This window comes from Oncorhynchus masou, chromosome 23 (genome assembly GCF_036934945.1).
Source record: "Oncorhynchus masou masou isolate Uvic2021 chromosome 23, UVic_Omas_1.1, whole genome shotgun sequence".
Classification (NCBI taxonomy): Eukaryota; Metazoa; Chordata; class Actinopteri; order Salmoniformes; family Salmonidae; genus Oncorhynchus; species Oncorhynchus masou.
Window position 1 is genome coordinate 26,189,566 of NC_088234.1, and position 14,058 is coordinate 26,203,623.

The following is a 14,058-nucleotide window of genomic DNA, read 5'->3' on the forward strand; positions in this document are numbered from 1 at the left end:
ACAGATAGGATTATACGGTGCAGAGGACCTTACAGGGATACTTCGGGACTTTGACAATGACGCCCTGTATATACATCCCCAGAGTCAGATGAACTTGTTGATACCATTTTTATGTCTGTGTCCAATATGAAGGAAGTTAGAGGTAGTTTCGTGAGCCAATGCTAACTAGCATTAGCACAATGACTGGAAGTAGATACTTCCTTCATACTGGACAAACTTTGCTGTGGGGTTGTGGAAGCTGTAGTAGATTTAAGCTTTCCGATTGGCCAGCGCAGTAGGAGCACTTGATTTAGCTCTCCTGGTCCGCCGGGTAGGCAGAGTTTGTTTCTTCAGACAAATAAAATAGTTCAAAATGGGAACACTTTGCCTATCCAGCGTAGGGCTTCTGAATCAAGTGCACCTACCGACAACAGTAAAAGACTAAAAGACTGGAGCTCAAGGCTTTATCATTGGCTTTTCTACAGAAATGTTTGGCGATAAACTATGAATGCCTTGAGGATTGACTAGTTGATCGGGATCAACCGGTTGGTGACCACTGCAGTAAGAGAAGCACACTGTACACTTGTACAATGATATTAGACGGCGCATGCGATAATATCAGAGATGGGAAAGGTCACAAGCTGTTTGGCGTTCCATTTCCTGCTGCGCTGGCCATTAGCTCAGCATGATCAATAGCTCAAAGTCAGCAGTAGCAGCAGCCTGGCGAGTGGCAAAGACAGCGTGTCCCCTCCTCAGTGAAATTACTTTGTTACCATCTTATTACAGTGAGAGCAGAGGGCCCAAGGTGTTATGAACAAGTCAATGCCAACAGCGCAGAGCGTTCGGATTCCAATACGCCACCATCATTCAATGTGTTTACCATTGTAACAGACCTGAATGAATTTGGTTAACAACAACAACAAAAACGGAAATTTAAAAAAATAACATACTCAATGTTATACGGTGAATGATAGTGGCCATGGTTATCATTCTGCACAGATATGATCTCTAGGCCTATACATGGAGTGCAGTGTATTTTCAATGCTACAGAACTACTATCGAAATGAGTTCCATGACTTTTAATATAGCACGATCAACTGCTCTACAGTTTGGTGTGACAATACCATGTAACAGGATGTCCTGATAAGTGTTCAACCACAGAGAAATAGGGGAGGGGCTCATGTCTGACAGTATGGCTAAGCTCTGTTAAGACCTCAACAGAGCGCGGGAGGCTGTCGTAGAAGAAGAACAACGGTAGAAGACCATTTTTATGAGTCTGACTCTAACCAAGTCTGTCTGAACTCTCTGAGCACGTGTAATAAAAGGCTGTAATACACACCGAGACATATTTTCTGAATTGTGTGTGCGCGCGCCAGGGTTTCCGTTAGCCAGTAATCGCCGGCTTTTGGCCTATAGAAATTTTGAAAGAGAGAAATAAAACTGGCTCTGGCCAGTTGTCTGGGAGAATAAGAACAAAATCCCATTGCAAAATTATGCTTTTTAGCCTATTCATTGATGGAAATACCAGTCAATGTAAATACATTTGACTGGTCATGCTCGGCTGTCTATAGGTTCATTTGCAGAACTTTGTAGAATTAAATTGGCACGTGTACAGGATATTCGTTATGCATCTTATTTATCACACGCGTACAGCATGCAGATACTTTCCATGGGAAATCTGCTGCTGCTGCCACAGGCTCTCAAACTGCACAGGCAACGGACGGCAGGCTTCATCAGCGCATCACACACCACTTTGCAATGAGCGAGAGGCCGTATGCATTTTGAAAACATATGCTTAATTGTTTGAAACCTGAACGTTATACTACATATTATGAGGCATGTCTTACCTTGCCCAAATATCCGTGGAGGCAATTATTTTATATAAACTTTCTTTCGTTGTCCAGTAGCCAAAGGCACAATCCTATTAGATCTCCCCTCTAGTGGATATTTCCATCTCTGTCACATGAAACCGCTCGCATGTGCAGTGCTCTTTGACAAAAGTGTTTACCCCGTAAATTGCATTATGGAACAAACATTTGAGCGCAGCCTACTGCCTTGTGCGTATTGCTGCGCTTATAATGTGATGAAATAATAGCTGCTCAACATTTTAAGCTACACATTCTGATCTGTTGCATCAAACTCATTGCTTTAACTTTTTTATTTTTATTTTATGTAGCCCAGGCCTACTGGTTGTATGAATTTGGGATCTATCGTCCCAAAACTGTCCCAGAGCCTGTTTGGGATAGGCTATTTCTTACTCGACAAGCTGACTATAAAATAGGTCAACTTTCTACAATGGGGGATAGTAGACTGACAGGCTAGTGATTTTGCTGTTCGTTACTTGTCTTGCTGGCTGAGGAAAAGTAAATGTGGACAGTTCTTCTCACATCTTCAAAGAGCACATCAGAATTCAAGGACCACACATCATTGCATCCTCGACTTGCATGTCCTGTTAATATGAATTACCATCATCTAAATGTGATTTCTGTCATTCTGAGCACCGTGGGTGGATGCCCAAATCAGGTTACGTGCCCAATGCATATGGGTCCGGTAAATTTCTCACATGCCCAGTAAAATAAAAAAATGTTTCCGGTCAAATGTCCGGCGCTATTTTTTTTTAAACAGAAACCCTGGTGTGTGTGTGGACAAGCGTGTGTGTGTAATACCTGGCGGAAGGCAGGAGGTTGAGGACGCTGTTGAGTATGTAGTGCAGGTCAGCGTGGGCCTGCTCTACCAGGAGCACCACGGCGTCACAGCAGGCTGAGCGCACAGCAGCACAGTCACTGCAGCACTGCTCCCACAGGGCCTCCATAGCTGGGCCCTACAACACAGTCAGACACATTCAAAGACACAGGGGAGGCAGAGGCACAGCCACTATAGGACTGCTCCTACAGGGCCTCCACAGCCGGGAGTCAGACACAGTCAGAGAAACATGATGTGGTCATAAACAAATTGCACAGCCTGAGGCACAGCTTCACACTCAAACATGATACTCAGACACAAATTTGAAAGCCAGACACCTACCTGGGTGGAGGACTGGCCGATCCTCTCATTCTGGCCCTTCTCTTTCAGCACAGCCGCAACCAGACTCCTCACCGTCTGCAAACATAGACAACAGGCTTACTACAGAGTTGGATTCTGGCTCACAATAACCTGAATAGTATGACCCCCCATTGCATCCCCAATCCAGAGACAATCTCTCAGTCAGCACTTTACCTGGGCCTGTATGAGCGGGCTGGGAAAGTCAAATCTCTTTTTCAAATTCTCACTCATCTTCTCTGGTCATGCCTGCGAGTGAGGGAGAAAAACCAAAAGATTATTCTTAGGATTGAGAGCACAGAAACTGGAATATTTACTTAAATAGAACGGAGCTCTCCTTGTTGAAAACAAAAGCACACAACAAAACTAAGGTTATTGAAGAGGATACCTGGAAAATCAAACTTTCTGGCCTTGTTTCAAAGAAACATTTTACGTTACATTTTTAGTCCTAGCTCCCAGTGGACTGACATGACAACCTACGAAACGAGCTGAACTGCCCTAAGACAGAGTGATTCCCCAAACTCCAGCCATCTGCTGTGTCATATAGGCTACAACTAGCCTAATGCACTGTGTACCTACATTGAAGAACAGCCCCCAAGCAGGTACCTGCATCCCTTTGAAAGACGACCCCCGCAGTGTGAACTAAAGCTCTGACAGGTGGCATTGGCCACTGACATAATTTTGCATGAATTGATTGCATTATTCACGAGACACCTTCCCGAATACAGACAGGTGACTGGCCCCCGAGCAGTTTGCTAGTCGCTACATTGAATACATTGAAACTTGGACCATCTCAGGTTGTTGTTCCATTAAAGAATGACAATGAGGCAGAGAAAGAGAGAAGTGGACTGACTACCAGATGGTTATTGTCAGGGCCCTGGCTGCCTGGCTGGCTGATAGCCAGGGAGATCTGTATGTGCTGTGTGTGAGACTCTGAACAGAGGGGGAATATGGGAGACAATGTAGCCCCCCACCGCACTCCAGCCCCACCCGTTCCCCCTCTATTATAGAGCTGATAAGTGACAGGCCAACAGTGTGCAACAGCCCATTCACAGCCCCTGACGCAGCTATAACATTCACTCTCAACGACCTTAATACAGCATCCACAGAAACAGCCACACTACTGCAGTCCAAACGTATAGCGAGGTAAGGCTCTCATATTCAATGCTAAAAGTAGACTTCTGACAACTGTCTTCTACAAGTTGGTGTTTATGGTTGAAACTTATCGTAGGCCTTTGTGACGTGACTGACTAGGATTAAAGGATCAAATCCACCTGTCAATGCTGGCTGTGGACAAGGTGCTTGGTTCCATAACATGACATTGTGTTGTGAAGGGATTGAAATGTGGCCAAAATTGTTGTGCAGTGTTATTAAATGTGTATAAAAGACAATAGAGGGAATAAACTAACATTCATATTCTTTGAGAGTGTAAAAACAAAGTTGCTGTTGTTGAATTAGGCATAAGCAAGATGGCATAAAATCGTTTATGGATTTACATGACTATGTTCAAACATATTCAACTTGCTCTAGTCCGACTATGCTGAGGTTTGACACCCAGATATAGTCTTTTAAAAAATAGATGTTATTTCACTGTGCTGCATGGCACATTTTCCAAACTCAAAGAGGGACAATGGTCAGTGAAACATGTAAATTAAACTATTCAGGGTTTTCTAGACTGCCTTTAACTTGTTCACTAACAATGTAAAACAGGCCTGTACTGCTGGCTCGGCATTGTTAGTGTAACAATGTGACATTGTTTGAAATGCTCATTCCTGTGCCTTTGAAAGTGACAGTCCTAATGCTTGTGGATAGCAGAATTGACTATGGCTTGTTGCTTGCCCTCCAAAACGATGTAGTTACTGGTTAAGGCAGGCAGGCAAAATAGATAGCACATTATGTTTACATTGTTAATGCAATGGGATACATTTGGTAGGACTGCCATAAACTCTACCAACAGCCTGGCTGTCTAGCTGCTGGTGTACCTGGGGTTACTAATAGTAGAGACAGAAGACATATCGATACCATCATGATGAGTTTCCTGAAACTGAGTTGCAAGCGCCAAGTTCCCTGACGCTTGCAAATGTTAAACAAATGCACTGTAGCTAGCTAAAACAGCATCTGTGCATTAGAGACGTCTCTAACGCCCAGAAAGCTCCAATTCATCACGAACAGGTCTGAAGCCCACAACAGCTCAACACACATTTGGAAGTGCCGAATAGCCTTTTCTTTTTCTGTTGCTTTTAAAATGTAGACATTTTTTGTTAGTACATACCGGCCGAAACGAGAGTAAATGAAGATAGTTGCTCAGCGAAACTGCATATTTGGTGATCAATTAACGTATGTTTTACATTATAACGCCTGCAGAGCAAGTGAATGGGAGTCTGAGTCTGAGCTTTCTGGGCGTTAGAGGTGTCTAACGCAAATATACTGGTTCAGTAGCAAGCTAGATATCAAGCTACAGCTAACTTTACTGTACATCTAAGTCACTTTCAGTTAGGTTAATCATTTTGAGGGCTTGATAACTTGCAAATAACACACACAGTTGGCAGTAAGTTAGATACAAACTAACAGAAGGTCTGTTGAAATTATACCTGGCTAGCTTGCAAAGTTTCATGAATTTGGTGAGCTAACGTAGGCTCCTAAACTGGCCACTGCACTGAATAGCCAATAACGTTAGATTGCAGCGCGCGAAATCTTATTCCACATAAAACATGCACTATTTTAAACGTCTACACCTTTACATTACAGACCGTAATACAGACCTAAACTCTCTAACTAAAAATGATCAACCAATCACTGTAATTGCAATACACTTCAAACTGTACCTCTGGTCCAGAACTGGCAAAAACACATGGGAGTACGGTGAGCAGTAAGCGTCAAACAAGTATGGAAAACGCAATTGAATAATTCCATAACGTATATGTCATTCAAACTTATTTGAATAAAGAATGATGTCATATTTAAAAAAAATAAGAATCCTATTTTTCTTGAATTGATTATTATTGCATACATATATTTGAACTTGCATTAATTTGGATATAGCCTACTGATAATGAGGAGGATGAGGAGGAATCACTGGACATAGGTCTTGTGCATCCTATAAAACACCAAATTGCCAAAAGAAACCTACTGTAATGTGAGATCAACATTTCACTAGCAAGTTTTTTTTATAGTTGTTTCCTTCATTTCAGCATGCAAGATCATAACTGAGATTGTCTTTTAGCTGTAAATGGCTGTATACCATTAATAAAAGGAAATCGTTTTTCAAATAACATTGTTGATAAGACAATGGAAATCGTTTTCCAGGAAATGGTCAAGTGTGAAGAAATGTTTCTATTCTATTAAATTAACTGTGCTGTGACCTTGAACAACGTAGGATGATTGCCTTGAGTTTCTGACACCTCAAGTGAAATTCCTCTGTGAATGTGCTGGATTTCTTGTGTTTTTTTTTTAAATTATTATTATTATTTGTGTAGTTGTTTGACATTTTACTGCATTGTTGGGAGCAAGTAACATGAACATTTTTCTGCACCCACTATAACATCTGCTAAACTGTGTACACGACCAATAAACTTTGATTTGATGAGTGGCATGGCCAAAACCAGTCCTCACAGAGATTAAATTGAATCATAATGAATCATAGCCAATGTCATCCCAGGTTTGCTTGCTTGCTCGATCACACCGACAGCGTCATTGCATTTTGGTACACCAGAAATACATTCATTTCCAATGAAACCCTGGGTTTGCATTGCATAATTGTGTTGCAGAGGCAGTTGCAGTACTTTCTGTGTGGTGCATACGTTGGATTTATTGAACATATGCGTCAAACTAAAAGCGTTGACGGTTTGACAGAAATGGTAGTAGAAGGTGAATGTTGAACTTTTGTTGCACACATATCCAGATGATGCTGTGTACTATTTTGCGCAATGATGCTATCGGTGTGATCAAGGCTATAGTGTTTCTTCAGCAAACAATCTGTGTGCAATACAAATATTTAATTTTACTTGATGTGATTTGGATTGTTCTATCGTGTAAGTGACCATGGCCAAAGCTGGATTGGTTAGGTATTTCTCTGGACTTCCTGTTTTAACGGACCGATGAGGAATCGATCGTAATCCATCCTGTCATGGCGCTTTGGTTTGGCACTGCATGCATCACCACCTCTGCAATAGGTCATCTTTTTGTGCTTGCCTCCATTCTACCGATATTAAGAGCTGTCAGATTAGTAGATCTTCCTTGAAACTATTGGCACCGATAGCTGATGAGCAGGAATAGTTCCGGTGCATTGGTTTTTTGTCACTGGTTATTTGGACAAATCAAGATTTCGCAGGTGCGCATCTTTCAAATTTCGCAAAGGGAGGGTACATTCAACCCATACGCTACATTTGTACCAAGGGGGAAGGGGTAATTTACCACATACCACTGGGAAAAATCCACTTTACCGCCCCTCCAACTGGTAATTACTTGTAGAAACGCATCTATCATCCTGAGCTCCCACATGCTGACCTCTGACATCACCTACTAAGGAAATGACCACAAATCACAAGGCCAAATCACACTGGAGTTGCTTACCAAGAAGACATTGAATGTTCCTGAGTGGCCAAGTTACAGTTTTGACTTAAATCGGCTTGAAAATCTATGGCAAGGTTTGAAAATGGCTGTCTAGCAATGATCAACAATCAACTTGGCAGAGCTTGAAGGATTTAAAAAATAATAATTGTCAAATATTGTACAATCCAGGTGTGCAAAGCTCAAGGGTGTTTATTTATTAATTCATTATAGAGCCCCACAGTGGAGGTGTCATAATACCCATAAAACCTAGCGGTCAAACATGGAAAGGGTTCCAATCGTTTTTCCAACATTCATTTTTTCCCATAGGGAAAACACTTAAAATAAGGGTTATGTTTCTTGTAGGCTTACCCTGGCGTGATGTTTTGATAACCATGTAAATCTCTCTCAGACAAGGTGACATTTATCAATATATTTGGCTATATTTACTCTGACTCTAAAATGCTAATGAGCATCAAAATAAACATCATGCAAGACTACAAATCACTGCAAGCTCCTTTGATTACAAATCCTTCCAAGCTCCTACAAATCCCTAACACCTTTGCTAACAAGTATTGTGTCAATTTAAAACTTGCACAAGACAATTAAAATAATGGTCAGTTTAAAGAAACGTAGCCAATTAATTTGTTACTAAATGTAGCGAACATTAGACAGTTAATCCAGAGATTCTTAATTTTGCCTCGATGCGTCAGTCTCTTTCAAATCATCATGGCATTTGTAGTTCTTTATGATAGCCACATTAGCAGCTAATTAGCAATACAGGTGAATGTATTGATGAAAGTCCTAAAAAGATTTACATGGTTATTGAAATGTCACGCCAGGGCAGGCCCACATAAAAAACAGGCCTTATTTTAAGTATATCTAAAATCCCCTATGGGAAAAATGAAATGTGAAAGGTGGAAAAACAATTGGAACCAATTCCTTGTTTGACTGCTAGGTTCTAGGGGTATTATGACACCTCCACTGTGGGGTTCTATTTGTCAGGGACCATGTACAACATGCCATTGCACCCGATTTAGCTAGTGAGCTCATTTTCATTTGTAGTGCCTGGGCTTAACACCTATGGACACAAAACTTATGCTGCTTTCCTAACCAAGTTGATGTTGGGAATTTACCAGTTGTGAAGCCATAAATACCCACTTCGTTATGAACTCAACATTAATCGAGCAGCTGACCAATTACGTGAGACTTTAGTTCTGGGCTAACCGAGATTAAAGTAGAAGCAACATCAAGGTGGCAAATGTGACTGTAAAATCAATTACATTTTTCAATGGGGAATGATGAACAGTTGGTTAGTTGTCCAATCCAACACTTGTTAAGTCCATATTGTTAGGTTCTCTTTCTTGTGATACTGACACAACGTAAGAACAAAGACTGAGCCCACTGATGGAAAGTGGAAACTGAGCCCTTGCATTGATATCTCAATGCTCATTCACGTCACACTGGATGTATGTAGACATGATCATAATTTGTATTCGGAGTTAGCCTATAGTTCAAAATCAAGATGTTTAAAGCTGATTTATGGTCATTCAAGAATATGCATTGGCTGTACAGCATTTACTGCTATGCCGCCTCTGCAGAAGTCAGTCCATTCATGCTTCGTGGAGCAGCCTCTAACCCGCTCCTACATCCAACCAATCACATAAATGCGGAACTATTCAGAGCCCCTGCATTGTTAAAGCCAATTTATGCTTGATCCAATTATGTGGTTGGACGATGTTGTAGTTGGATGCTTCGTATTTAGGGTGTGATGCATTTTCGGAGGGTGTGATGCATTTGCGGAGCCTTCGGAGGCACAGCAATTGCGTCATACCCTCAGTGTTTTAGCTCCCGGGAACGCACTGACAGAGCAAGCATAAATTGGCATTTAGGTTTATGTGTGTTTTAACATGCATATTTCTTACAATGGCTGAAGATGTAACAAAAGTTTCCAAAAACACCACACAGAGAGAATGTTTGTTTTAAAAAAAAAGTGTGTATTTGATGCATGTGTCCATACTGATAGGATCGAAAGAAAGGAAGCACTGCTCTTGGATCAGTGTTCTCCCTTTCCAATCTATTCCAATTGGCACATTTGTATTTGTTGTCACCTGTTCCATTCGTTACGGGCTGTCCAAAAAAGACGGGTAAAAATATTGATTTTGTGTTTAGCAGAGATCGGCTGTGTAAAAAGTAATGAGGAAGGTCAAAAAAGCTTCTAACGACGTACTTAGCTGTTTATGAGTTGAACACGAGCGTTTTCAAGAGAAACTTTAGTAACGATGGTTGGGAGATTTAACGACTGCTCCTATGAAAGATGTAATGATGAACGTGCTTTCGGGAAACCGAGACCAGAGCTGTTGTGAAGGAAGTTGTCAATAAAGTGTGTTCGTGTTTATACAGGACATACCGCCCCAACCAACCGTCAACCAATCATGTCAATACAGAGTTATATGCCGCTATACCGAGCCCTCCACATTGTTACAAAAGTTGGGAGGCGCAGCGATGTGGTACAGCGTTTGATTTGGCCTCCGCAAACCAACCGAGGCTCCGCAAGTGCGTCACACCCGCCATATGGAGCCTCTGGACCACATTACCAGATCAAGCCTACTTGGGTGTCATTATGGGCTGGCTATGTTAAAGGAACATGAGATGTTGGAATAAAAAAAAACATATGAATAGTTATCTATTTTGGGCCTCATAGTATGTTGTTTGTTTTGATATGGATGGTGTATGCATGATTATGTGGATTCAATGACCATTTGCGGAAAGTATATTTTTGAGTATATTGTTTGAGTATATTGACATCCAATTGTAGGCTAATAGAGGATTAAAACAATATCGAATAGCAGAGTGTAGGCTATGTTTGATATATTGGATAATGTTATGTTACAGTATCAAGTGCTCCAGTCAAAGCTGTTGTAAGAGAGTAAATGTATGTTTTGACTGTTCATGCTGGCTCACTATGTGTACTCATCAATGGTTTGAAAGCCACCTATGTGGGTAAATTGTGAGGTGGATTTACTATAGTCCATGCATTGGTTGTCTGCGCGTGTGCGCTGTCTCATTGGTTCGCTTTTCCCCTGCTCGTCTGCGGCTCTTGTCAGTGCACAAAACAGCGCATGCGTCTTATTTTGCTCCTCAGCCTTTGAAACTCCGGGTTGAGTTCAATTAGGAGAGACCATGTCCGCCATCAGCCATATGCACTTCTCTATCTTCTCATTTAAAACAAATTCTCCATGAAATAGCGGTAGAACGCGGCCTCGAGAATGGCCACATCGGTGAGTACACTGCTTGCGACCATGCTTAGCAAGGGTGTGTTGCACGGTATTGTTTTCTTTGCTAGAAGAAGGCGGAATTGCCCGGCGCGTCTGAGCAGAAGATTTCCAGCCATATTTCTATCGAAGTACAGTAGAAACACAGATAGCTGCTCTTGGTTAGAACTAGTTGAGCTGGGAAGCGCGTATAGAATGCCGCATATATCGTGTATAGGAGCATTAGTGCGAAAGTGATGCTTGGATGGTAAAATAAGGAAAAAAGTCTACCCTGGCAAATTAGACTTTTTAATAGTTTTTCGACGTTCAAAATGACTTGCAGTTTGTAGCGTATAGACCACGGTAGCCAAAGCTACTTCATGAACATCAATATAGGGCAGGCTATAGACCCGATGCTTTCTTTGCTGAAATGCTATGCCGGATAGAGTGTATGGGATTTTCAGTAGGCCTATATAAAATCGAAATGTGATATTCTGCAACGTGAGTGTTTAATTGATTTATTCCACGCATTGCGTGTGTGCCTATTGAGACCATCGTTTTGCCATGGTGCCAGTCCAGCCTTCGTTTGGCAACATGTGATATGATTTTGGATGTTACAGGGTGCTGTTCAGGTGAAACTAGAACTTGGACATCGTGCCCAGGTCAGAAAGAAACCCACGGTGGAAGGCTTTACGCACGACTGGATGGTGTTTGTCCGAGGACCAGAGCACAGCAACATTCAGCACTTTGTGGAAAAAGTTGTTTTTCACCTGCACGAAAGCTTCCCAAGACCAAAAAGAGGTAGGATTATAATTTATCCCAATTTTTATTAGATTGTTTTGGAAAGTTTTACTGTCATAGAAGAATAGACTGCTTGATTGTAAAGCAAACACTACAACTCCGGGCAAACCCTATATGGGTTGATTTGTGTGCTTTCTTGGTAGAAAAAAACCCCACGCTGTTTTGTTATAGCAATCATTTTGCAGAGTTTGTCAATTGAAAATATTGATATTTCTACTCCCCAAAACTTGCTTAATTCATTTGAACAATCCCACCTATAGCGCATACGTAATTTATTGGATGCGCGATTGGAGAATTTAACACCAACATATTGATTAATTTTAGTTTAAAACAACCTGAGGCTAGATGAAAGCAATATGATTTTTTTTATTATAAGAGGCAAATTCCGCCCCACCTGCTGCAGGCTATGAATGATTTGGCAACCCAAATGAATGTGAGTATTCTGCAAACCATAACGTGTCTAAGGTGGCTTTGTTTTTAATAGCTGATCCATGGAGGGTAACTTGGGTTTAAACGTCTCCCCCCTGTAATTCTCAGGAACAACTGTCGCCAATTCCCCCCCCCCAACACTTTCCCTGGGAAAGTTTTCCTAAAAATGGTATCTTCTGTGTTAACTTTTTTAAATCACTCCAACAAAACGATTTTGAGGTACATTGGTCAAATATTCAGGTCATTTACAAAAATATACAGTACCAGGCCAAAGTTTGGACACCTACTCACTCCAGGGTTTTTCCTTTATTTTTACTATATTCTACATTCCAGAATAAGAGTGAAGACCTCACAACTATGAAATAACACATATGGAATCATGTAGTAACCAAAAGTGTTAAACAAATCCAAATGTTTTATATTAAAGATTCTTAAAAATAGCCCCCCCCCTTGACTTGATGACCGCTTTCTCTCAACCAGCTTCATGAGTGAATTTCTTTCCTCAATGCGTTAGAGCCAATCAGTTGTGTTGTGACAAGGTAGAGGTGGTATACAGAAGATTGCCCTATTTAGTAAAAGTCAGAGTCCATATTATGGCAAGAACAACTCAACTATGCAAAGAGAAAAGACAGTCTGTTACTTTCAGACGTGAAGGTCAGTCAATCCAGAAAATGTCAAGAACTTTGAAAGTTTCTTCAAGTGCAGTTGCAAAAACCATCAAGCCCTGTGATGAAACTGGCGCTCGTGAGGACCGCCACAGGAAAGGAAGACCCAGAGTTACCTCTGCTGCAGAGGATAAATTCTTTAGTAAACTGCACCTCAGATTGCTTCACAATTCAAGTAACATACACATCTCAACATCAACTGTTCAGAGGAGACTGTGAATCAGGCCTTCATGGTTGAATTGCTGCAAATAAACCACTACTAAGAGACTTGCTTGGGCCAAGAAACACTAGCAATGGACATTAGACCGGTGGAGTCCAAATTTGAGATTCATATTTCTAGCTGCTGTCTTTGTGAGATACAGATGATCTCCGCATTTGTGGTTCCCACTGTGAAGCATGGAGGAGGTGTGATGGTGTAAGGGGGGGCTTTGCTGATGACACTGTCTGATTTATTTCGAATTCAAGGTGCTCTTAACCAGCATGCTATTACAGCATTCTGCAGCAACACACCAGCCCATCTGGTTTGTGCTTAGTGGGACTATCATTTGTTTTTCAACAGGACAATGACTCCTCACACTTCCATGCTGTGTAAGGGCTGGTTGACCAAGGAGAGTGATGGAATGCTCAGGATATGTGGAAACTCCAACACTACTGGAAAAGCATTCCTCATGAAGCTGGTTGAGAGACTGCCAAGGGTGTGTAAAGCTGTCATTAAGGCAACAGGTGGCTACTTTGAAGAATCTAAAATATATTTTCAATTGTTTAACACTTACTACATGATTCCATATGTGTATTTATTGTTTTGATGTCTTCACTATTCTACAGAAAATGTAGAAATAGTACAAATAAAGAAACCCTTGAATGAGTAGGTCTGTCAAGTTTTGACTGGTACTTATCTATTGAACAAAAATACACTGGGAACACGAACACTAAAATAACACATCCTAGATCTGAATGAATGAAATATTTTTATTATACTTTTTTCTTTACATAGTTAAATGTGCTGACATCAAAATCACACAAATTATCAATGGAAATCAAATGTATCAACCCATGGAGGTCTGGATTTGGAGTGACTCAAAATTAAAGTGGAAAACTACACTACAGGCTGATCCAACTTCTATGTAATGTCCTTAAAACAAGTCAGAATGAGGCTCAGTAGTGTGTGGCCTCCACGTGTCTGTATGACCTCTCTACAACGCCTGGGCATACTCCTGATGAGGTGGCGGATGGTCTCCTGTGGGATCTCCTCCCAGACCTGGACTAAAACATCCGCCAACTCCTGGACAGTCTGTGGTGCAATGTGGCGTTGGTGGATGGAGCGAGACATGATGTCCCAGATG

At 41.4% G+C, this 14,058-nt stretch overlaps 2 protein-coding genes across 4 annotated transcripts in view; one reads left to right on the forward strand and one right to left on the reverse strand.

Moving 5' to 3' along the window:
• focad (focadhesin) overlaps window positions 1-14,058 on the reverse strand; it is a 93,078-nt gene that overhangs the window by 61,475 nt on the left and 17,545 nt on the right. For 2 of the 3 annotated variants that reach the window (XM_064931708.1, XM_064931706.1), the window contains exons 1-4: window positions 5,844-5,906; window positions 3,196-3,267; window positions 3,004-3,078; window positions 2,646-2,800 (exon numbers count right to left, since the gene is read on the reverse strand). In XM_064931708.1, coding sequence (XP_064787780.1) covers window positions 2,646-2,800; window positions 3,004-3,078; window positions 3,196-3,252 — 287 coding nt within the window. In that variant the 5' untranslated portion in view covers window positions 3,253-3,267; window positions 5,844-5,906. Of the gene's footprint in view, window positions 1-2,645; window positions 2,801-3,003; window positions 3,079-3,195; window positions 3,268-5,843; window positions 5,907-14,058 lie in introns of those variants that run through there. The other variant, XM_064931707.1, reaches the window with a different exon arrangement.
• mllt3 (MLLT3 super elongation complex subunit) overlaps window positions 10,723-14,058 on the forward strand; it is a 44,357-nt gene continuing 41,021 nt past the window's right edge. The window contains exons 1-2 of the mRNA XM_064931709.1: window positions 10,723-10,847; window positions 11,441-11,621. Coding sequence (XP_064787781.1) covers window positions 10,836-10,847; window positions 11,441-11,621 — 193 coding nt within the window. The 5' untranslated portion in view covers window positions 10,723-10,835. The remainder of the gene's footprint in view (window positions 10,848-11,440; window positions 11,622-14,058) is intronic.